Below are 26,313 nucleotides of genomic sequence, written 5' to 3' on the forward strand. Positions count from 1 at the left end.
CTCATTTATCTTTGCTGCTGTATAGGCCTCTGTTTTATGAAAATAACACAATGATTTATTTAACCATTTTAGCAGGTTTTCATGAGAAATTTGATTAATGAATAGCTAAATATCCATTTATTGGTCTTCTGTTAAAAAAAAACATATAAGAAGCCAAAATTGCGATCTAAAAGTAGTTGCTGACCATGAAATTAGAATAAAGGGGTAAGTTAAGTGATTACTTCCCACCACAGGCTATGATAATCCAGTGCATCCATTTCCCCAAAGAGCATAGTTCTAATCTGAGGAGTAGATGCTCCATTGAAAGCTCAGTGTTCTACCCTGGCTGGCATAGCTCAGTGGATTGAATGCTGGCTGCGAACCAGGCATCGCAGGTTCGATTCCCAGTCATGGCACATGCCTGGGTTGCAGGCCATGACCCCCAGCACCTGCACATTGCTGTTCCTCTCTCTCTTTCTCTCTCCCTCCCCTCTCTAAAAAATAAATAAATAAAATCTTTAAAAAAGAAAAAGAAAAGGAAAGCTCAGTGTTCTCCCTCCCCTGGCCAGTGGGGGACTCAGGAACATGTTTCTACCTGCTGACTCTTCTGGCTGTCAGGCATACCCTGCACTGTTATTAATGCATTACTTAGCCAGATGAGTACAATTTCTTATGTTTAAACTTCTTAAATATATTCTAATTAAGCCTACCCAACGCTGTATCTAGCATATTCTATCTAGGTTGCTACAGCTCTCACCACTTCTGTCGTCTCATACATAGTTACTCTTCCCTCCCTTTAGCACTTCTTTTAGTACTTTCTTTGGTAACATTCTTTGTCTCTTATAGGTATTGGAGTTTTAGATGCCTATTATAGCTAATGCCTGGCTCTGATAGTTCCCGGGTTCCAATATACACAAGAGGCACTTCGGCAGTTTCACAGGAGAAACGTGAGAGGAAGGATGTGTTGGGGCTAGAAACAGACCAAGGGCACACTATGAAAGGGGTTAAGTATGGGAATTCCCTCCCCGAGACTTTGCCAATTTCATTCTCTTGCTTCACTTTTTATCTGAAGTCTCAACAATATGCCGAACACACTGTGAGCACCTGAGCAGTCAGTGAGAAATGCTATGAAGCCCTCACGGCAGGCATGAGCCATGAGACATATTGGAAAATGACCCCTGCAGAAGCAATCAGCGAAGAGGGAGAATTACCCAGATGGACACAGCTGAGAAGCACTCTCTGGGAAGTTGAAAGAGAATGAGAAAAAGTCCCAGAAATGTGAGGAAAGGGAAAGACGGTCGCTGCAGAAATTGTATGGAAACATAATTGTAGTATTTGATACCCTGAGACAAAGAGGTTCTAGCTTTGGAGTCTACACCAGGAATCAAGATTTCCCTGTTTAGAATCATCCTGCAGAGCTTGGAGATGCTAGAGTTTCCAGTTGGAATTCATTCCCAGCCAAAGGCATGACTATAGGGAAATACTTTTTGAAAAGAAAGAGTGCCAGGAGACTGAAGATGGAACCGGTATAGATAATTGAGAAAGAACAGCGATCGTGCCCCAGTTTCCATCCACGGCTGAGCTATGTTACGAGTGTGAAAGGGGGAGTGGGTGTTTGCCACAGACACGGAACTATGCAGTCTCTTAACTGTGTCCTAAAGAACTTTAAATTTGGGTAGGATTGCCAAATTTAGGACCTAAAACTACAGGAAGCTCAGTAAAACCTGAATCATTTCTAATTGTCTATAAATATGAGGTGAAGAATAATAATGCAAGGGATTTTCACTGCAATATTTCTCAATGTACATGCATAGGCTCGCGGGGTCCACCACATTGAGGATGAGGCATGAGAAATTCATACAGACTACCAAGTCCTGTGCAGGAAAAGGGACAGCACGGCTTTTCTCTCAAGAGGGGAAAAAGCCAAGCTCCTCCTCACCGTGACAGGCCCTTATTTCTTTTCTGGGCACATTACCTGGTGATCCTCATTTACTATGCACAGGTTTGCTTTAGATGGTTACATTATACAGAAAACAAAGGGACCAGTGCTGCTAATCACATCACAGAAGAGGGATATTTGCAAATGAAAAGGGAAAAGTAGTTGAACCAGTTGCACTTGTCCTTGGAAGGTTTAGCATGGATTTTAGGAAGTTACAATAAGCACTTGCTGTCTCAATTCAGGGTGAGGGAGTTTTAGCAAAAGCAAGTCTCATAGCAGTCTAGGTGCAATGCAGGCCTGATTCCCCATAGGGGAACCTGTCCATGGGAGTGAGTCCTATGCATCTCTGAGTGGGAGCTGGGCCCACGCCACGCAGAGGGTCTGCTATAATAGGCAGATAGAAATAATTCAAATAACTCAATCTCTTCATTTTTAATTACTAAATCTGGACTTTCCAATTATGGATCAAGTTTAAAACCTTGGTATTGACTATTTGAACTTGAACTTCCAAATAATACAAATTCTCTGGTTGAAAAGAAACCCCAGCACAAATTTGATACTAACAGGTTAGTCAACAATAACTTTTCATAGCAGTCAGACCCCAGATGAAGGGAATGACAGTAGCTGGGAGAAATGCTTTTTGTTGCAATTTTTGCCATTGCATTTAATATTCCTAGTGAAAAATAATTGTAAAGGTGATTGTGATTAATTTGAAATACATTATCTCACAGGAGAAAGCTGGGAAGGTAAAAATAGACAAATGGCCTCTAGTTACCCCAAACCAGTTCAGATTATTGACCTCATTCCTTCTTAATTTCCTGCATCAGTTCATGAGGTCATAGGTATTTCTTGTTAAATGGATGGGATGAAAAAAGCACCTGAAATGCTTTGAGAATTCCCCACTGGAATAACAAATTACTGTAGGCTACTTGACTAAGGTGAATTGATAACCTCAGAGAGACACGCATGGTGGGGGGCAGACTTCATCTGTTTTCTTTTCCTGTTTGGCTAGCAGATAAATGATAGCAAATTTGTCATTTGACTTTAGCTTGGGCCAGTACAAGCAAATCAGCAAAGACATCTAAAAACCTTAGCTTCTGATTAAAATCCTGCTCACGTCTTAGGCCTGAAGAAGGGGCAATATTTTCCATATTTATGGACAAATGACACCCTGACTACTAAAACTCCAACCCTACCCAACCTTTGAAAGGTAGGCTGCATTAACAAGAACATTATAAAATCTGAATTTTTGAACCTTATATACAAGGGAGAATTCCATACATCTTCTCTAGAGTGATAGACTTTCGGAGGTTTCCTCTCTTTCCCTACCTTGCTGGATGCATCCTTCAGTGCATTGTAAAGAATAATGGCTTCCTGTCAGGACACTCAAGCCAGCTGCAAATAAATGGGGACCTCACTAATCATTTACTTTCTCCTACAGAATGTTACTCTTTTTAAAAATGCACTGTTGGAATTCAAAGAAGAAACCCAAAGATATAATTCATGTTTACTGTTGTAGTTAGAAGCCCATAATTAAGTTGAGGATACTGAAGAGGTTTCCTAAATTATTTTATGATGACAGGTAGAATCAAAGCCAATATGTGATGATATGGTAGTATTTTACTTTTATGAGGCATTCTGTTTTGGATCATAGTCCCCATTTTTAAAGCAGAAAAATCTTCAAATTCTGATAAATGTGATTTTTGTAGTTATTATTTGAATGAATGATAAGAATAGTGAAAACTGTATCAATTCCATCATGTTTTCTCACCGGGGAAGATAAATCACCACTTTATTTTTGTTGGATATTCTTCCTATAATTTTAAAAGTAGTAATTTTGGCTAAGAAATCTTAAACCCTACAAAAATGTTTCTATATTGACTTCAGCCTTTGAAAACTAAACTAAGCTTGACAAATGTTGATACTTTGGTGAAGCATTATTTAAAAGTCAGTGTTATTAATTAATTTTTGATAATTCAGAATCATATTAGATGTTTTCTAAAACGTTCCTTGTCCTCTGTTTTTAGGAAAAAATACCATGATTTCTCCTCTAGTTTTAGAAAACTTTGGTTTTTTGTTTTCAGAACTCAGTAACATTTAAACTAATTTAAATAAAGTGTACATAAAAGCCCTTTCCGTATTTGCATGAAACGATCAACATAGGCTCAATAAGCTGTTTGTAAGACATTCAACTGACACCAGAATGCCAAAAGAAAAGTCCAGAAATAGGATTTTACAGTTGCTTTCCCTATGGAAAGATCATTGAAGTGGTCCAGGGTCTCAGGTTCTAGTCTACAAAGGCATCTGCCCACCTGCAACCCAAACAATATCTATCCCAAGTAATTTAAGGGTGCCAGACTAATTCCAAACTCAGGTTCTAGAACTGACTTTGCCAGGGTTTAGGACTGTGTCAGTCAACTCACTTAAACTCTTTGGACTGTAGTTTTTCATCTGAGCATAGGACAGGTGAAGCTAGGTCATGGTTTCTCAACCTCAGAGCTATTGCAAGCTGGGGGCTGGATGATTTTTATTGGGAGGCCAATCCTGTGCATCTGCACTGTAGGATGTTTAGCAGCATCCCTGGCCTTTACCCATTAGATGCCAGAAATATTCCCCGCTACCATGTCGTAAGAACAAAAATGTCTCTGGACATTGTCTTATTTTCCCCTGGAGAAGGGCAAAATCTTCCCAGTGGAAAACCACTGATCAAGCTGCCATTCCCCAAAAGACATTTGGGGGTACAGGGGTCCCATAAGAAACTCTGAGAAAGAAAACACAGTGCTTCATCAACCTGAGCACTGGGAAATTGTTTGGCCACTCACTTCCCTTTGGTGCAGGTCTGCCCTTCTATCTCAACACCAGACCTTCGTCTGGAGAGGGCTTCTCTACTCGCTCCATGCTCTTGATTCTGGTGATCTCATCCTCTCCCAGGGCTTCCAGTTCCACCTTTGTTGCCAGATTCTCGCTGCCTCTTTGTAACGTATCATAAGATCTCAACCCTGACGTGTTCAAGACTGTGTGTTTGTTCTGCCCTCACTGAGCCTGCCCTTTCACCCTCTTTCTCACCTCAGACATAAGGACCGTTAGGCCTGAAGCTGACTCCTCCTCTCTTTCTGCCCCTTATGCAATCCACTTTGTTCGTTTACTTTCAAGCCGTATTGTATCAGGGTCCACTTTGCCTGATTGCAGTCGCCACCGTCTCGGTTCAATCTGTCATCATCTCTCACCTGGGGAACTTCAATATTCTCTGTGCTGCTGGTCTCTCTGCTTCCACCACCAAACCCTCTCCACGTGGCTGGAAGAGATGTCTTCTTAATATAAACCAAGTCTGTCCCTTCCTTGCTGGAAACCTTTAAATGCTCTGTGATTCTACTTAAGGTAATTGAATGTGTTCTACAAAGCTCTGTCAGAACTGGGTCCTGTTTCTCTTTCTACCCTCATTTTGTGTCATTTCCCTTTGGCTCACAATGTCCCAGACACATGGCTGCTCTCACTTGTAGGGGAATAGGGACTAGCCCTGAGCAATCTCCTATGTTCAGCCTCAGGGTTACTTCTACGGTGAGGCCTTCCGACCTCCCTCCTCCACCAATGGTCATTTTGTCCTCCTTTCTATGTAAACTCCACTTTTGTTTTAAGCACTAGTTGCAGTTGTAATTTTATGTTTATTTGCTTCTTGGTTTGTTCACTATATGTTTTTTCCAGTAAAGTTCTAAGCTCCATAGGGTCAAAAATCATGCCTCTATTTTTTTTTTGGCGGGGGTGGTTTGGGAGTGGGGGTGAGGGGTGGAGTAGCATGGAAGGTTGAGAACAATCACAATACTCTAATCTGAAAATTGTTCTCAGACCACATAATATACAAAGAGACAGTGACATTCAAATCATTGTGAAACAATGAAGTTGGACCTGTAAATACTTACTGGTTCCACAACCCAGCTGTTGTTCCCTCCCTACCCTTCCAGAAAAATGACTCCGAAACAGAGCTTTCATAACTCCTCTTTAACAGCTCCACATTGATTCCAGGTGAGAAGTCATCTGACTTTCTGTTCATGTCACAATGACCAGACGGGATACATGTTCCAGAAATGGAAAAGATCAATCGTTTAATATATAACATATATTTTTTTCTTCTCTGGACCAAGTAGTTAGGCAAACCTGTGCCTTCGTTAAAACTGTGTATGCTTTTTATCTCATGCAGTTTCTTTTTGCCTGCTTAAATCCTTTTCTGCCACTCCAAGATTTATTGAGATATAATTGACATATAACATCAAGTAAGTTCATGGTGTGCAATGTGTTGGTTTGATATGCTTATATACTGCAAAACGATGAACACTATAGCTTAGCTAACACCTCCACCACATCCTATAATTATCCTTTGTTTTCTATAGTGAGAGTATTTAAGTACCTTAGCAACTCTTAAGTGTATTATAATACAATATTCTTAACTATAATCACCATGCTGTACATTGTATCTCCAGAGTGTATTCATCTTATAACTGGAAGTTTGTCATTTTTGACTAACATCTCCACATTGCCTCCAACCCTCAGCCCCTGGTAACTATCATTCCAGTGTCTATTTCACTGAGTGCAGCTTTTGAAAGTCCTCCATATATGAGTGGTTCCTACAGCATGTGTCTTTCTCTGACTTACTTCACTCAGCACAACGCCCACTAAGGTCCATCTGTGTTTTGATCACAACATCATATCCACGGCAGCTAGTGGGTCTTCAGTCTGTATTTGTGGAATAACTGGATTTGTTCTCTAGCATCCCAGCGCAGCCTCTCTTGGCCATGTACAGTTCAGATAAGCATGTTCAAATTTCTGAGATTTCAGGAAAGAAATATGTTTTCTAACATAATTGATCAGGGAATATTTTTTCTCCATAATGCTGATTCATATGTCATTTTAGAGAATATCGGGATAGATTATCTGTGAGATGAATGACTATTTGGCATCTTATGTCAGGCAGAAATGCTTTGAAATAGTCAGTGCCATATGAATTTCAGTTCAAATTCAAAGATCTGTAAAATTTTTAAGATGTATATCGAGCTCAGAGTGTTCTAATAACAAAACTATTATCAGCAAAGATTGTAACTGTAGGAGAGAAGTTCAGTCCTGAGCTAGAAACTCGTTGGATCTGCTTCTCTCCTCAGAGCTGGACTGGTCAACTGAGTGCTGACACTGTTTACCTGTCACCTGACATTGTGTAGCTATTGGGGACCAGACACTGTGGCAATGGGACCAGATCCCCAGCAACAGGAGCCAGGACTCCTGGATCCAATACTTGGCTTTTCCTACAAGAGAATTAAGTGCTCAGTGTACTGGTCTACTGATGAGCTTCCAGCAGAGTGTTTGAGGGAAAATATGATAAAGTATTCTTGAAAGCTTACCAAATATTAAAATGAAAGACATTTCACTAAACCAATTTTCATAATCATTACCAAAACTTTAGACCCATGCGATTATAAAATACATTTTGCTTTTGTATTAAAAGCATTAAGCTGTTGTATTGGCTAGAAAGTGGGGCGGGAGGAAGAAGGCTGCTTTGTCCTGTAAGAATTCAATGTGACGGGGAACCGAGAGGGCTGTGTTTTAGGAGAAAATACTATGGATTTGATGGCATGAAAGATGAACAGTTTGGCACCAACCACTCCCAATTTACCTCTATGCCCTTTAAGATGCTATCTATAAAGCACATTTAATTTTCAACCCACTGAGAGAACAGGAATCCCACTTAAAAGCAGCCGACGAGTTTGAAATTGTGTCATAAAGTCCTCATGTAAATGTTTTCCTGCATTGCAACAGCTCTTCATGGCAGACAACATTTAGGCAAAAAATCACAGACTAATAAAACAGCCTTGATAATGTGTTTATGTAAATAAGAATGGCTAATGACCTTTTATATTGTTTTCTTTAAACCCTCAGTCAGTGATCAATTAGAAATATTCTGTTCTGTGTGATGTTTGTTATTTCAAGCTACAAATTAAAAAATTATATTAGCTTATAATTTTAATTGTAAGTTATTTTAGAAAGCTGCATAAAGCAATGTGTTTGGACATTTTCCTGGACCTAAGTTTGAATGTGTTTCTTTAATAACTTATATTAGCCTCCTATGCCCCTTGAGCAAAATATTTAGGCCTATTGTAACTCAGTGCTTTTTTTTCCTGTACAATGAAAGTACTATTAATAATCATACAGTTACTCTCAGAATTAAAGGCAATGGATACAAAGGAACCATCTCAGTGCCTGACACAGGGTAAGTGTTTATAATATCATTATACTATTGAAATAAACAAAACATTGTCTAAATGAATAACACCCCATACTATTTGGGATACTTCTGGCATGGACTTCCAAACTACAAAATTTTCAGAAATAATCCTTAATATGAAAGATAAATGAACTTCTCAAAAATGAATATAACACCCCCAAATTTACCTCAAAATCAAAGCACTATCTTTCAATGTTATTTAAAAACCACTGCTTTTTTTTAAAAGACAGTCACTTATACTTAAATAAATTATTGCTCATTCATTATTATTGGAAAAATAAATGCTTCTGATATAAATTGAATGTCACGGAGAAGAACTCATCAAAAGTTTTCAATAGCACTATCTGTTGAAAGATTCTGATAATAAATGAAAGAAATAATATTTCCTTGAAATAATTTTACATTTACTACAAAGAAATGGGAGAAGTAATGAGAGGTCAGAACTTTCTGTGTCATAGATTTACCTAGAATTTAAAAAGCCATTTTATAATAGTATCTCAATATGCCCTTGCTGTGCTTCATAGGCTAATTGATTAGAATAAATTAATATTTTATATGAAAGCTTATAATGGAGACAGTTGGGGATATCATGGATTTTTATTAGCATGACAAATATAAAGAGCTCACCATTTCTAATAAACCTAGTTTAAGTTGTACATAGCAATAAACCTTATGAACTTTTTAAAAACCTTGTAAACCAGAATTTTTCTAATTTCTCCTCTTCTTTCTTTCTTTTCACTGAGGAAGACATCATGTTTCAAGTAAAAACATAATGACTGCTGAGCATTAGGGAGATAATACTGAGATCATTTTCCTTGGGGAGTTAGGGTTCAGGAGAACTCCCATTATACATCCTTCATTTCAATCCTTTATGACTTTCTCATAAAAGTCGCTATCGGTTTAAAAGTTGGCATTCAAGGTCTTTCATTAATTTCCTAATCTCAATTCAAAAGCTGAATAATCAGATTATAAGTCATCAATCAGTTAAGAAAGCCAAGTTCAGTGGCATCTCTGGATATAGCTGATCCTCATTATTTGAAGGAGTTGTATTCTATGAAGTTGCCACAAACAATAAATTAGAAAATACTCAATATTTTTTATATTTTCTAGAGGAAATACAGTTAGGTTCCTGTGAGCCTCTGGCAACAAAATTTTTATCAACCAATCAATATATAACCTTGTTTTATGTGTGTTTCTGTTTAAAGACACCTTATTTAAAAACAATGTTGATCTATTTAATTGAACTCATAGCCAACAACACTATAACTCATGCCTACGTGGAGTTTAATTGACCCATATATTTTCTTTGAAAGGCACATCACAGAATTTTGAGTGTTAATGGCATTAAACAGCATTTCAGCATCACATTTAGTGGCTACTTTATACACTGAAACCACCAACAAAAAAGTACAAAAATGAAAAAATTGGCATAAGTACACACATCGCAGAAAGGACACTTGTTTACAGAGTGAGAGCTGAAACAAGGCACTGCGTCCCCTTGATCCCTCTCAGCTGAGTTTGTGAGCATTGGGCTTCTCCTGTCCTTGGACATGTTCACAAAGGACCATACAAGCACTGCAAATATTTATTTGGGGAGTTAAAAATACATTTAGCAAGTAGGTGAATTCACACATACAGAATCTCTGCGTAATGATGATCAACCATGCATTTAAAAATATCAACAGGCTGTTCCAAATTAGGGAGAATTTTAGAGCTCACAAATCTAGATTAGCGCAATTGAGAGCTTTGGGAGACAGCCTGACTCCAGAATGGGCAAGATGACATTGACCGACTTTAGAGGGGAAGGTGCAGCGTGTGGTTCAAAGACTTGCTAATATCCTCCTGGAAACTGTGATGATTTCATGAGATAGTGGATACAACACACTGAACTCATGCCCTGCACAGAGTTGGTACTCAGTGGACATCACAATGTGGCTCAATTATTTCATTCTTTCCAAATTAAAGAGAAAGGTAGTATACCGACACATCTGTTTCTGGTGTTGGCAGACAAGTGTGGGTATCCAGTGTCTGAGTAGCCACTATCTAGCTGTTTCACTGATAACAGCGAGAAAGGAATCACTTCTTTTTTAAATCACATGAGCATTCCATCCATTTTTTACTTCTGTGATGTTTGATTGTCACAAAAGATTTCATGCTTTTTTATGTTAAATTTAATAAAAGGAAATGTATTTTATAATCTCATGGGTCTAAAGTTTTTGGTAATGATTATGAAAATTGGTTTAGTGGAATGTCTTTCATTTTAATAACACTTGGTAAGCTTTCAAGAATACTTTATATTTATCACATTTTCCCTCAAACACTCTGCTGGAAGCTCATTAGTAGACCAGTACACTGAGCACTTAATTCTCTTACAGGAAAAGCCAAGTATTGAATCCAGGAGTCCTGGCTCCTGTTGCTGGGGATCTGGTCCCATTGCCACAGTGTCTGGGCCCCAATAACTACACAATGTCAGGTGACAGGTAAACAGTGTCAGCACTCAGTTGACCAGTCCAGCTCTGAGGAGAGAAGCAGATCCGAGTTTCTAGCTTAGAACTGAACTTCTCTCCTACAGTTGCAGTCTTTGCTGATAATAGTTAGATAATGGCCTTTTGTGTCTGGCTTCTCTCAGTTAGCATTACATTTTCAAGGTACACGTGTGCATCTTTACTTCATTCCATTTTTACGGCTGGATAGTGGCCCATTGTGTAGATAGGCCACACTGTCTATCCACTCATCAGTTGGTGGGCATTGGGTTTCCACTGTGGGCTATTCTGAATAACGTCACTATGAAAGCTAGTGGATAAGATTTCGTGTGGGCAGAGGTTTCATTTATGTTGGATAAATCCTTTAAACCCTTCCTCTCATTGTTCTCAGTTTCAGTAATACTCAAAAACTAGGAACTCTTCACATCCTTAACAGAGCTTGGTAAACACTGGGCTGTCGTATCTCCTTAAACCTGATCTCTGTTTGCCTGTCTTTTCCCAGAGCCACCCATTGGCCAGATGCACCCCCCGCATGGCAGTGTCACTCCACAGAAGAACAGCAGCGTGCTTGTGATCATTGTGGTCACCGTGGGCATCCTCACGGTGCTGGTGGTGGTGGTCGTGGCCGTGATTTGCACCCGGCGCTCGTCAGCCCAGCAGAGAAAGTAAGTACCAGCTCCTTCCCAAAAGGAGAGAAGTCCCCGCTTGATCCAACCTCACTCTCCTTGATTCTACTTTTGAATGCTGTCTCCCTTGCAATTTCAGAATTCCTTGAATGTGCATTATCTCCTGACCTGGCTGAAACCCTGCCCTTTGCCAGTCCAGGCCTATTAGCATACGGGAGTGAGGGCCAGACTTGCAGGCTTAATTGTAGTATCCTGGAGATCCGCTCTGCATTCCATTTAATTTTACTTCTTGAGGCCAGATTCTTCCTTTCAAGTGACAGCAAGTGTCCCTTAATTAACACTTAGGGAACAGACTTCACTGTGTCTCTACTTACGGCCCTCTCTGCAATTCTGTGTAAAAGGTGGGAGATGAGTGCTCCTCTGAAGCTTTTGGCAAGGAGGCCTGTAGGTGTTTAATCAACGCCTGTTGCGTGAATGACCACCTATAGAAAACCAAACACAATGTGTGCACACGCATTAGTTTAGAGGCAATAGTTAAGGAGGAAGAGAGGCCCAGGAATGTGGAGTTCCTGGCTACAGCTAAGTCTCAGAAAATTTTAGTAACTGAGGGGTTTGAAAGTACTTTTATATTATGCAGCTCTAGGTTCTAGAACAAGCAGAGCATGAAACATCAAAGTATGCGGTTTAGAGTGGAAAACTGGCTTTAATTCAGCGTATCCTTTTTCATCAGTACCCCGTAACCAGTGTATTAACCTTGTGTCAGCCAGGTGTGGGAATCCGCAATAGCCTCCTGGTTGTTCTCTGCCTCCTTGCCAACACAGAACTTTTTCAAACCCATCCTGGTGCATTTCTGCCAGCTGGACTGTTCACCACATTGGCTATCACAGGCTCTTCCCTTGTCGTTGTTTTTCTGACATAGCATTTTTTTTCATATTGAGGATCAAATGTCTAAACTCTTAAATGAAATCTACTCTGCTTTAACTGCCCTCCATCACTTGCACTGATTTTCAAAGTTTTAAGATTCTTTAGCAAATAATTTTCCCTCTTCCCTTGTACCTCAGACTTTCTCTCTCTTCCTTAAAAAGCCTATGAGCATATTTGCTGGTGCCTCGTGAATCTCCCAGCATGATGAAGCGAGGTGTTTAAAAACAGGATACAGGAATATATACATATGGAAGAAAGTTCCATGGGGAGGGGGCACAGGTGCAGCCTTCATATTTAATTTATATATATGCAGGGGACATTTCGTATCCAGTTGCATTCATGTGATTAGACTAACTCGAAGTTGATGATGGCTGGTGTGCTGGTCCATTGTGCTCAAACAGGAAACCAGAAAATGGAGCTTAACAAGGCCCATCTCATTTGTAAGCATTCTGGGAATTCACAGTCACGCACAGAGCTCCCAGAGTGGTGGGCACTTAGTAAATCTCCGGGGGGGAAAGGTGATTGAATAAATAATAGGATAATCTCCTGGACCAGCATTCCCAGGAAAGGGGTGGTGCAAACGTAGGACGGTGGGACGTCAAGGCAACAGGTCTCTGAGGCAGAGCTGAGGAAAAGTCACAAAAATGGAAATGGGGAGGACAAAAACCAAACTTGGCGTATTCTGTGACAGTCTTAAAAACATTGACAAATTCACTAAATTAAATTTGACCAGCTAAGCCATCTGTAGCAGGGCATTTTGTTTTGTTTTTCACTTTTATCATTGCAAGAAAACTTGAGGGTCATATCGACCTGATGAGCTGGAATACTGGACATAGTCTGTTCCACAGAGAAGATGCCCAGTCTTCTCCATGTGTGAAGGTGGGATTTGTTGCAATTTAGAGAAGCTCCCAAATTATCTTAAATGCCACACAAAGCAATTTGATAAGAACTTAAAGATTTTATTTAGAAAAAGTAGAAGCTGAGCCCTGGGTATGACTTGTTTTTAAAATGAAGGAATGAAAAAAAATCATTTCTTCAGTAACTGAAAAATCTAAGAAAGTAAATTTAGAGTCCCTGTGCTAGGTGCCTCTCTTCCCTCCCAAAGTCGCTTAATATTTACTTGGCATATTTTCACAATATTTCTTCAGCAACAGACCCACTAGCATTCATCTTTCTCTCTCTTTGTAGATGTTACCAGAAAAAAGGAGAAAGAGAAAAAGAGAAGGGAAAAGGAGAAAGGAAAGGGAAGGGAAGGGAAAAGGGGAAGGAAAGGAGAAGGGAAAAGAAAAGGAGAAAGGAAAAAGAGAAAGAGAAAAGTTTCTCTTTCTAGACATTTCTGAGTTTTAATTTTGTTTTTTTTTATTCCATTGAGGACTCCTCCCCTGATACCACCACCACTGAGCCTTTTAGAACAAATTAAGTAACACAAATGAAAGTGAAATCAATTCCAATTTGAAACTGAAATAATGTCCCTTAGAGGGCTCTCAGAAAAATGGGAGTTTAATGTAATTAATAAGGTGAAGTAGGAAACCCATTCATGGACTTCTTCAATATCTCTCTGTCTGAGAGTGCTAGAGAATGTAAATTTTCTTTGTGTTTTATGGGGGGACTTGAATTGAATTCAGATGGATTTGAAACCTATGTGTGTGTACTCTCAGTAATACCTCATTCAATTTAGTGTCTATGCCTTTTATTCTATGATTAATCATATTCATAAGGTTTATCATATATACCTCCTATACAATGATGAGGTAGGTTTTTGGATTGAGTCATATTCTAGTTTGTAAGATTTTAGTTTTATGATATAAAATAACTAAAAGGTGTTAGAACCCAAGATCTAGTTCTGATTCTACCACTTCTTTAATTAAATTAATGGTATTAAATTAAACCTAAGGGAAGACCTAATCCCTGTTAGTTTCCTCAAATGAGAAACAGAACTATATACTTTTTTATCACTGCTTCTATCTTATAAATGCTGAAATTCCCCATGGAATACTACTGCATTATAGAAACACGTAGCAGCATTTAGCTTCAAGCTAATATGAAATAAAAATAATTTTGCATTTCTCTTTGGTTATTAATTTAAATTTTTATACCACTTTGAAGAGAGACCCCTTACACATTTTGACTTAGTGAGATTAGAGAATATCATAATATAGAAAAAGTGTTTTATGAAAGCTTAAATTAATAAGGATGTTCTGTGTTTTTAGTAAAGTAATAATATTTTTCTTGCCAAAATATAGAACATGTATATGATGTATCCATAGATACTAAAGACAACATATTTGACATTGATGATATCCTGGAAATCCAAGACCCATGGATATCACATTTCTAAGGCAGTAACCTGTGTAGATGATCAACAACTTGTCTGAATGCATTAAATTTAAAGATGTACCGTATTGTTCGGACTATAAGATGCACTTCTCCCAACCCTTCAAATTTGGGAGGAAAATGGGGGTGTGTGTATTATAGTCCAAATGTAGCTTTACATTTACACTGGGGAAATATTATGTTATTTATGTTATTAAATATTTTACCACATTTTTTACTTCAAAATTTTTTTCCTATTTTCCTCCTCTAAAACCTAGGTGCATCTTATGGTCCGAAAAATATGGGTAAATAAAATCCAAGGTATACTTAATAGAATCACCAGCTGACTGAGCCTCCTATGTGATTTGACCGGTACACTGCAAGTTTTAAATGTCAGCACCCCTTCGAATCTCGACTAAAATAATTATTTTCATTATTGAGGATCAACTGTCTAAACTCTTAAATGAAATCTACTCTACTTTAACTATCATAGGTCACTCATGCTGATTTTCAAAGTTTTAACATTTTAATCATTTTTCAATATCCACCACACAGAGATGTTAACTGGTAGCCCCTTAGGACGCCTATTTATTCTAATTCCATCTCAGAAAGTACAGGTTTATTTGGGTATCTAGGACACATTTTCCTGAGTTTCCAACACAATAGGTTTTTATAAAAAAAATATTTTTAGTAGCAATTAGTAGAATAAAAATAATGCAGAGAATGAGAAACTTTGGGGAAGGATTTGGATGGAGGATTCAGGACAGGTGTTTATACTGCCCAGTGTATTTTTTTCCTGGTCCATTGTTATCATTTTCCACCCTCAGGTCAGGTCTCCCTGCACTCCCAGTGGGGCAGAGTCTCCTCACCTCAGTCTCCCTTCAGACCTGGGGCACACATCTATCTGACCAAGAGAACTAGGACCCAGCGACACGGTTGCCTCCTGTGCATAACCTGAGCAGAGTGTATCTAAGCACAGAGGGGGGACTTAGTAATTTATTACAATGTGGCAAAGAGTCTATGAAATGGTAATAGCACTTGAGAACTTCACAAGGCCTCGTCAAATAAAATGAATACTCAGTCAATGCTGGGTCTTACCCATTCACATTCCCAGCATACCCATTAAAAGCAAAAAGAAAAGAAACTCTTCTTACAACAACAAGTGAGAGGCAAAGCAAGGAGCCGGTGGGCCAATAAAGAATCAAAGAATAACCTGGCAAAAAATAGTTTAAGTCAATAATAAAAAGTGTATCATCTGCATCATACCAAGTACTTACAGATCTGATTGAAGTTAACTCTTGTGCTATAAATCTTTCGCATTTCCTCAAGGGCCTACCCCAACTGGTATTAAAAAGTGTTTCTACAGAGGCGAAGCCTCCTTTGATCTGGTCCCCTCCACTGTTTCAGCTTTACTGCCTACCATGTCCCAGTGCAGGCTCCTCACTCCACAAAAGCAGAAATTCCCAAGAGCCACATCATTTTTCATTCATTGAGTAAGCTCCCAATGTCCAACCTATCTTTGCATTTCCAGTACTTAGCAGAACTGGTGATAGTCAATAGTTCATAAACAGTCAGTGAATGAACAAATGAATAAATGTTTTCAAAATGTTGGATGATGCTGGAGGAGTGAAAGAAACAGAGTTTGCTCCAGTTTCACGAGAGGAAAGCCACCCACACACTGGGAGCATCTGGCCGGCTCAGTGGACAGACGGTGATCAAGGCAAGGCGAGGGGCACAGGGAGAGATGACAGAAGTGACTTAGGTCTCTCAGGGTCACACTGACCTCATGCGGTGAGGAAGCCTTCTTGCAGGAGAGAGGAAAGAAGCAGTAGTTTGTAAATAAATAGGACTGTGGAGGCACTCTGGACACAAGGAGTAAGAGTAAATAGTCAGATGGATGGACGGACAGATGAATGGATGGACAGATGGATGGATTATAGATTGATAAATAAAACAAAACACAAAACAGCCGTCTATGACTATGCTGTGAAAAGCTTTGCCACAGTGAGAAACAGCGGAGAGCCTCAGGAGACACCTCGCTTTGTCTTCATTTGAAAATCCATGTGGTGGGAAGAAAGGCCCCCATTCTACAACTATCTTTGAAAGTGGAAAGGTTCCTGGTACCTGTAACAAAAGGTGCGTATGTGAGAAGGATAAATGTGGCATGTCTATATCAAATAGAAAAACTAGCTTTAAAATAAAAACTAACAGCACTGAATAATTCACTGACAGTGCTTCCAAAACTTTAGGTGCATCAGGCTCCCCTCCAGGTTGCTGGGTCTCACCTCTCCCTAGTTTCTGATTCATAGGATCCGAGGTGGGGCCTGGGGATGTGCATTTCTAACTGGTTCCCAGGTGAACCTTGCAGCTGGAACCCCTGCACCAGGTTCATGTGCACACAAATATTGAAGGTCCCAATGGTGAGGCAGAAGAACTGGGGGCCAGTGGGCAGCAGTCATTGTGTCAAGGAACAGGCAGATGGACAGGAGGCCAGGGTGACAGCTGTTCTTACAGGTTGGAAGACAAATCTCAGACCGCTTAGGTAGGAGCAAACATCAGCTTCATTGCAGATCTGCTGGACTGCTGGCAGAAGGAGAGGGGGACCCCTCTAAGGCCAAAGGTTTCCCTCTTGATAAGACGATATAGGAAACAAAGGTAGTTAAATGGTCTTTCACAGAGTATATAGAAAAAAGGAAATAAAAGTCTATTTCGAGATCTTCAGATTCCTGACTGACGGTAGCCTAGATGCATGAGTAGCTTCTCAGAGGGGAAATGATCTGATTAAAATCCATATGCATTTTATCAGGAATGACCATTTCTTCCCATATGAATATTATAAATTATAACTTCAAAAGGATTCTGCCTCAATCAAGTTTGTAACTTTTTATATATATATAAAATTCACCTGGGGATACTGGGTCCTGAGGTCAGGGGGACTGGTACATGGAGGAATGGATAAGGCATGCACATAAGCAAAGAGAAACAAGAACTTATCACTGCTTCCAGTTTCAAACATTATTTGATGGATTTACTTACTGCAGGCCATTTCCGTATTGAGGTACGGTGAACAAGTCGTTCTGGTTCTGGACTTGGGAACTGGGACTTCTCCGTATGCCATTATATAAACCATGGACTTAAAGTTATTTAACATTTTGACTTGTTAGAAAAAAAGATAAGAGGGTGAAATCTCCAGGTGTGAGGATGACACTGAACTTGTCTGAGTTGCCAGGGTTAGATTACACAAAGAGCCATGTGTGAGTTGCAGACTAGTTTCCTGCGGGCAGGTGGAAGGGTAGGGAAGTGAATTCGGGGAACGTCCGGTTAGCAGAGGGTTACTATCTTAGGGGTTATTATCTAGGGGTTATTCTACAGGCCATTGCCTAGTGTCAGTGTGAGGTTGCTGCCTGGAAATCGGCCAAACTCAGGTCTTTGGGGGGTAAATATCAGAGCAGAAAACACTGCATTCTTTTTCTCACAAACTACTGACTAGATATTAAGTCTGGGCTTCTTTGTTTTTTATTCTCATCAGTGTGCTTCAAGAAAAATTAAGAAAAGAATAAGAGGGAAAATTTAACAAATTACACCAGTGAACATTTTTTTAATTGCTGAATATGTACCAAGCGTCCTACTCAGTAGCTGGGAAAACAAGGCCACCCTCAGTGGCCTTGCACAGGTTACAAAGAGTTTTCACTGAGCCATTTAGCAGCAATAAAACCAGTTGTTCTTACAGACCCCTGCAAGCAAGGAAAGCGAGAAGGAGGTTCTGCTCTGGGCTCCTGTCAAGGGTTAGATTTTAACTCTCCAAAGTTTTCCTTTATAAGGAAACATTATTAGTTTAAAAGACGTTGAAGCTATAAGTGGAGATTTTAAAAACTATAAAGGTATAGAACAGAGTTGGAAAACTGTTTCTTCAAAAGGCCAAATAGCAAATATCTTAGGCTTTGTGGGCCATGTGATCTTTGTTACAACTATTCAACACTCCAGTGCCATGATAAATAACCTGGGCAGGATTTCAATAAAACTTTATTTATAAAAGGAGACAGTGGCAGTGGGCGGGTCTGGCCTTCAGGCCCTGCTTACTGATCCCTGCAGCAGGGAACGGCTAGCAGAAGCATCATGCTACTTCACTTTGCAAGGAACAACTGAATCTCACTAGGCCCATGAAGAGGTGACCACTAAAAACATAAATTTACTCTTATTGAGTAAAATAAGAGACCTGTGAAGCACACTTCAAAAGTGTGTTCTTCTCTTTTCAAAAGGATGAGTCTCACTGTGTTTGAATCCAGACCCTTAGTGACTCCAGGGGAAAAGTGTTTCCTTGCCCTAAGAATGTCCTCTTGTGGTCTTTTGTCTTCCGAGAGCAAGCGTCCCAGTTGCACATTAAATTATACAGCTGTGGTAGATACTTCCCCCTAAGCTCCTATCTTGGCTGTTGGCACAGCTTCTGGCCTTTTTATTTCTGTTTGCCCTTTCAAAGTGTTTCCTTCATTTATCTCCTAAGCAGATGTTACAGTCAGGTACCTTATGCCTAGTTCCAAAGATTGGCATATGGCTCCATCTAACCCATTGTCAGCTAGTGCTTGAATTCACAGCGGGGGATGCTGCAGGGAGGTGCTCCTGGCAGGCTGCCCAGGCCCTGGGGATTCACCAGCACGTCTCCTATAATGCGGTGAGGCTCCTGAGAAAAGCGGGAAGGCGGCCAAGAGGAGCCTGCCAATTCCTGGATTTCACAGGTTTCCTCGTGGGAGTGCTTTTGTTTCCTTTCCCTGCTTCTAACTTGAATTGACAGAGAGAAGACAGGAGGGGCCATTGAAAAGAAGCACTCACATTTGCCTTCTAATTCTGTTCCATAGGAAGCGGGCCACCCACAGTGCTGGCAAAAGGAAGGGCAGCCAGAAGGACCTGCGGCCCCCTGATCTTTGGATCCATCACGAGGAAATGGAGATGAAAAACATCGAGAAGCCGTCAGGCACCGACCCGGCGGGAAGGGACTCCCCCATCCAGAGTTGCCAAGAGCTCACACCAGTCAGCCACAGCCAGTCAGAAACCCAGCTGGGGAGCAAGAGCACCTCTCACTCAGGTATCTTTCGTCTCTGCGCCAGGAAAAACATCTCCTTTCCTTCTGGACCCTGCCAGGGTGTTTGTTCCCCACTCCGTCTTTTGTGAGGTATCCTTCCCTCAGTTATTTCCCAAGTTGAAATAATCTGATATAAATTTGGTTGATTCACCTGGTTTACTTTCTATCCCATCATTCTGTTGCCCGCCTTTTATAGTTGCAATGCCTCTTGAGACTTCTAAGAGGCAGAAGGTGGTACCACACCCCTGGGAAATATTGAAATATGAAGCGTCGATAAATTGATTCCTTTTTGTTAAGTCTTAAAACATTTGTCAAGGCAATAAAAATTGAAGCCATTGTACAATTTTTAGATCCCTATGTCTATGGATAATTGAAAGTTGATTTTAAATTTGCTGTCAGTTTCTTGCCTTAACAAAATCACATCAGAGACACTTGAAATGGGAAAATATTGACTATTCTGTTACTTTGCTTTGATTACTATGGAGATCAAATGTCACCATCATGTGATCACACTTAAATGGTCACTATCCTGGTTTGATGGAGTCTGTTTGAAGGCTCTGCAGGTATACAAAGTGAACCGAAGAAAAAATATACTGTTTAATAAAATGGTGCAGAACAATCCATGTCCGGGAATAACTAAGAAATCTAGAAAGTGGTGGTTAAGATATTTTGCATTTTGTGGGTCCTCATATTTTTGACATGCTTATGGGAAGTTGAATAATCAACCAAGTACTCTCATCAAAAAGCTCTTGGTCTACTCATGATGTGTTTGTAGAATGAGTAGCTGTTGTTTTTAAGCCAAATTAAAATAGGTTAGTTGTTTGAATGTGTAACTGATTAATGAGAATTGCTCTCCAAGAGGACCCAAGCCTCACCACATTTCCACGTGCACACTTGACCCAGAGGAAGCACCTACATCTTTGCCAGACCGAGTGATGAGAGAGCTTGTAGACCACACTGAGCCTCTCTCAGCTTTGCTCTCTTTAGATACCTCTTCCTCTGTTTAAATAGGTGCAGGGTAGACCAGCAAGCCTGTTGCATGAATGGGCTTCTGTTTGGAGAACAAATGAATAGTTGAGTTTGTTTTTATGAATCTCAGTACTTTACAGTTATTTGTTCTTATATGTTTTTTACTAGACATCTGGAGGGGAGAGCACCTCTGCCTCTCTCTGGAGGGGATGAAATTGTCTCTCAGCCCTCAGAAGGTTTTGCCAATGATTTCTGGGACTCCTCCGTCTTGATTTTTCCCTTTATCCTTCATCTTCTCAGATGACAGTGAGAGCCAGCCAGACTAGTTTTGACATCTCTCAGTACATGCTGGGAGAAGTGTAACTACAAATGAAAACTGCTTTCTTTAGAGTGAGAGGATAGTTGTGCCTATTTGCCTCTAATGTGAGGACCTACTTGCCAGTCCTATAACAAGAAGGAAAGTAGCACTCAAAATCCTTCTAGTTATGCTTTACATTACATTAATTGTTCTCTGTGCTATCCTGGTTAAAAGAACAAAATTCCATGCCAATAAATCCTATACTTTTCAGTGCTACATACTTTTCAGAACTTAAGTTTTGTATCTCTCAACATATATTTTATTAATTTTTCAAATATGCATATTTCTTGCTTATTAATTTAAATGGCTCTTTAGTATGATGCTTTATGAAATCATAATACATTTATAGATAATAAGATTTCTTGCCCTGGCTGGCGTAGCTCAGTGGATTGAGCACGGGCTGCGAACCAAAGTGTCGCAGGTTCGATTCCCAGTCAGGGTACATGCCTGGGTTGCAGGCCATGACCCCCAGCAACCGCACACTGATGTTTCTCTCTCTCTCTATCTCCCTCCCTTCCCTCTCTAAAAATAAATAAATAAAATCTTTTAAAAATATTTTTTAAAAAGATTTCTTGTCTTTGGACCTTAAGTACTAGTTGTGTAAGTTGTGGTAAATTCAAACAATTGAATGTTATGGAGCTATTGAAAATTATATTACTGACATTTACTAACAGAGAAAGATCTCATGTTATTTTCTTCAGGTTACAAAACAATATATATGGTATAATGCCACCTTTGAAAAATACATTAATATATGCCTTCTCACTTTCATGTAGACATACTTGTGCAAAAAATTATGCATAATGAAGTGTAAGTAATGTCATTTTCTGGGTAATGAGGTTAAGGTAAATTTTATTAGTGATGGTATCTTGTTTTGGTAATAAGAAATTAGATCGCAGTATTTCATACATTAATAAAATGAAAAAGGCATTAGAGTGTCTGGCTAGAAATAATGTAAAATGTTGAAGCATTGACGAAAGTGTGTCTGTCTCTCATGAGTATTGTTTTTCTTTTAGGTCAAGACACTGAAGAAGCAGGGAGCTCCATGTCCACCCTGGAGCGGTCCCTGGCTGCTCGCCGAGCCACCCGGGCAAAGCTCATGATCCCTATGGACGCGCAGTCCAACAATCCTGGTGAGTCAGGACTGGTGGTGCCACCACGAAGACATGTAGTGATTGCTGTTTGTGTCTTTTCCATATCAATTATCAAAAAATAATTAAAGTTTTACCTGAGCTTTTCTGGGCAAATAAACATAGTGAAGAATGACTTAAAACCATATTATTTATAGGAAGAAGTCTGACTTTTCACTCTGTTGTATGTGTTATATACAGTAAAATATCTGGCAAAGAGCCAGCTACATATTTAAGAAATGGTAAAATATGAGTTGATATAAAAAGAGCTGAAATTTCTGTCAATATTATTGGCCTTATTCTAATAATCACCTTCATAGCTTTTTTTTTACTTTGTAATGCTTCCAATTTTTAGACTTAAATAATCCAGCACCTTTTGAGCAACTACTGAAAGATACTCACACACTTACTACCTACCCCCTTCTTGTCAAAGTTTTCTGTCATATTCCTGTATTCGCTGAAGATATTGGTATCCGGGGATCACTTCCCTTCCAATTACCTCTATGATCAATCTTGGTAATTACAATACCCACACAGACAATCCGTCTGATGCCCTAGGCTGTTAGTTCCCTTACGTTACCTGAAATGATATTGGCTCCTTCCCACTGTAATTCATCAGTTCCATGTCACACACTAAACCAGTAATCGCACCCCCTATGAAATGTCAGTTCCTATCATGCCTTTTCCTAGCACCTTATTGCTTTCCTGCTCACTTGTTTGATTGCCCCCTTGCCAACTATTCTTCAATCCCACTATTATCTCCAATCCATTAACTCTGCCACCTTCCCAGTGTTCCTCATCACCTCATGTTATCATTTTCATCCAAACGCAGCTTTCAATCCATTAACATGTGTTACATGTAGTCCCTCACAAATACCCCTATCTCCCTCGGTCTTCCTTCCCCATCATATCACCTGAAAAAAAAAAAAAAACCTGGTTCAATGAGTTTCTCTACCAACTCTTGCCATACCCTAATAGCTGTCACTGGAGAAAAACACAACCTGCTTACTGAGTATTTATGGCCACAAATCCAAGGTGAGCTGTCATCTATTTGGAAATGCTACTACATTGCTGTGGTCATTCATTGTCTCACTTTATAAGATGGATGTCTTATATATTTTCTTGTTTTCTGGACTCCCGATACCTCACTGTCCTTTCCTCACTCTCAGCTAATAATCTTGGTTCTTCTGTCACCAGGGAAAGAGGAGCATTCAGAAATAGGATTCTTATCTTTCCTTCAAATCTAGTCGATGTTTGTGCTTCTATCTACAGCCAGCTGTTATCTCTGTGGACATCCCTGTTTACTTCCTTAAATACTCTACTGCCCTTTTCTGATTTATCAGTTTTCCCTCCAACTGATAACTCCAAGAAGCACACAAATATTCTGCCACAATTCCTGTTTTATAGAGTGCCCTCCTTTGATACTACTCTCTCTTCCAACCAAAGCTCCAGTCCTCTCCTTTCTTGAAAAACTCTTTTCAAGCTGTCTATACTTACTTTTTCTTCTTTCAATCTTCTTTATTAGTTTTAATGCCAGTTTTCTAATCCCTTTCCCCTGAAACCATGATTGCCAAGGTTATTGATAATCTCTACGTTGTCAAGCCAAATGGGCAATTCTCAGATGCTCAGCAAAATTTGACATAGCTTCTCATTCTTTTTCCTGAAACATTTTTTTTCACTTGACTTGTAGTATACTAAATGCTCCTGGTTTTCTTCCTGTCTAGCTGACTGCTGCTTCCCAGCATCCTTTACTAGCCCCTCCCCTCCTTCCCAACCTCTAAGAATCAGAGAGTGCACCAGGGCTCAGTCTTCAAGCTTCTCTCTTCTATCTACACTAGTCTCTTCGATGATTGTCTAGGACCGATGGTCTTAATGTCATGTAAATGTTCCTGAATCCCAAATTTTATCCCCAGCTTAATCTCTCCCCAGAATCCACGGCAACTTCCATATCAAATGCTGACTCAGCTTCTCCAAATGGCTATCTAATAAGCAAACCATCTATGTTCAAAATGGGAATCTCATTCTCCCATAATTCCTCTCCCCAACTCCAAACTTCTATTTTCCCTATTCAATACATTGTACCACTATTGATTAATTTACTCTTGTTACAAACTGTAGTTTCATGCTCCTTCATTCTGATTTTCTCACACTCTGAATGCAATCTTTCACCACATTCTCCAGTTCTTGTTTTCCAAACCCATCCCAAATCTGACCGCTCCTTCCCATCTTCACTGCTCTGCCCGTGTATATCCGAGACACCACCATCTGTTACAGATAATAGACTATAGCTAAAGCTCGTTCCTACTTTCTTTCCTTTAGCTCTTGACCCTACAGTAAGTTGTCACTACATTAGCTTTTCAATATACAAATACCGAAAGATAGTCCTCGTGTTACTCCTCTTGACTTCCATCACATGTAAAACAAAATCCAGTGATTTTACTTTGTCTTGCAAGGCACCATGTGGCCCAACTCTGGCCTCATCCCTCACTTCAGCTCCCGATACTTCTCTCTGCAATCCGTCTCAGCCACGTAGTCCTCCTCTGTTTCTAGATATTTTGTGTACATTCAAACTCAGGGACTTTTCACTTGCTGTTCTCTTTGCTTAGAACCTCTTTTCATAAATAGTCACATAGCTATTTCCTCCTACCCTTCAGGTCTGCGTTCAACTGCCACTACCACAAAGAGGACTTCCCTAACATAGCATCTTTGGTCATTCTCCACCTCCTTGATTCTGCCTCACATCATCCACTATTGTGTATGACCATCCCATTTGCATTTTTGTGTTTGTTTATTTATTTATTATGTGTTTCCCATATTTTAATGCAGCCTATATGAGTGCAGAGATTTTATGTGTTTTGATCACTGTGTATCCTCAATACCCAGAACAGAACCTGGCCCATGGTAGGCATACAATTGATACAATTTAGTCAAATGAATAAAATAACAATGGTTTCTTTCTACTTACTATACATCATATCTCCTCCACACTTGAACATATATCTCAATTTTTTCTATAAGTGCAAAAATCTATGTGGAATTTGTGATGAATGCCAGCTGTTCAACTCATGGGATAGGTAGCATTATTATTCCTGTTTTACTGATAAGCAAACAGGGACTTGGAGCATTGAATAATGTAGCTTTCATTCACACAGTAACTTGGTGGCACAGCCAGAATTTGGATGCAGACGGTCTGGCTTCAGAGAGCTGTGTACTCTAATCATTATGCTTCCGGCTATAATACTCTGTGAAGCCATTTTTCCTTTTTTTTTTTTTCATTCATTTTACTACAGAGAGACTACATAAGCTGGTTCTATTTTTTTCCTGCAGTCCTCTTTCCTCTTGTCACTAGGTTTTACCTGTACCAGTCTATTGTGGCTTTCTTCTGACAGACCTTTGTGTTTCAGAATCTTTGTGCACAAGATCTGTTTTTATCAGCATAGTTATCTAAGGCCTTATCAATTACTTCAGTTGCAAAAAGCCCCTTTTACTTATCAGAAAACTTAAGAATTTGCTTTAAAATCCACTTTGATTGTATGTCAAAGTCATTTCCTTTTCTTGGAAAGAGCTTTACCAACACAGAGCTTAGAGATAACCAAGGTTATGTAACATATATATGCATTCTATTGACTTTTCATTTCTTATTAAAATTGGATGTAAGTATAACATTCATATACTTCAGAGGGCTAAATTTCCTAAAATCGTAACTTTAAAAGTAATCTCCACTTTAGAATTCCTATAGGCCACATTTAGTGCTAACATTTTTAAGGATATTGGAAAAGTTTTCTAATACCAACGTCCCCTGTTCAGGGAGCTAAGTAATTTGGCAAGGGAATTTCTATTTGAAAAATCTTTGTATATCAGTGTAAGATATAAATTCAATTGTTAGCAAGCTGTGTTCAGAACAGATTGGTTTTTGTCATATTTGGCCACAGAACAGAAATTTGTTGAAAATGTTTGATGATGTTGCTCTGAGATGTTTTGCATCAACACAGCAATGCAGTGAATGTTTTGAACTGTAGTGGAAGTTTGTGTGTGCTTCTGGCTCTTGAAACTGACATTTATGGGGAAAATACCAGAAGACTTCAATACAGTGTTATGTCCAACTTCAGAATGATTATTTTTGCAATAACCGTGCGATAAGTGTAGACCTTTGTGCCCTTTTAGAAATCAATAATGGATCCAAGTACTTCCAAACCAAAGATTTAGAATACTAACAATGTCATACCAGGAAATAAAACAATGAGAAT

At 39.4% G+C, this 26,313-nt stretch overlaps 1 protein-coding gene across 1 annotated transcript in view; it reads left to right on the forward strand.

Annotated features, from left to right (window-relative positions):
* Nucleotides 1–26,313, forward strand: part of DCC (DCC netrin 1 receptor) — a 668,131-nt gene that overhangs the window by 598,573 nt on the left and 43,245 nt on the right. Inside the window, exons 24-26 of the mRNA XM_045849638.1 lie at nucleotides 11,172–11,334; nucleotides 19,386–19,612; nucleotides 21,953–22,069. Of these exons, the coding sequence (XP_045705594.1) occupies nucleotides 11,172–11,334; nucleotides 19,386–19,612; nucleotides 21,953–22,069 (507 nt within the window). The remainder of the gene's footprint in view (nucleotides 1–11,171; nucleotides 11,335–19,385; nucleotides 19,613–21,952; nucleotides 22,070–26,313) is intronic.

Source organism: Phyllostomus hastatus, unplaced genomic scaffold (assembly GCF_019186645.2).
Source record: "Phyllostomus hastatus isolate PE091 unplaced genomic scaffold, TTU_PhHast_1.1 phas_contig_80, whole genome shotgun sequence".
NCBI classification, from domain to species: Eukaryota; Metazoa; Chordata; class Mammalia; order Chiroptera; family Phyllostomidae; genus Phyllostomus; species Phyllostomus hastatus.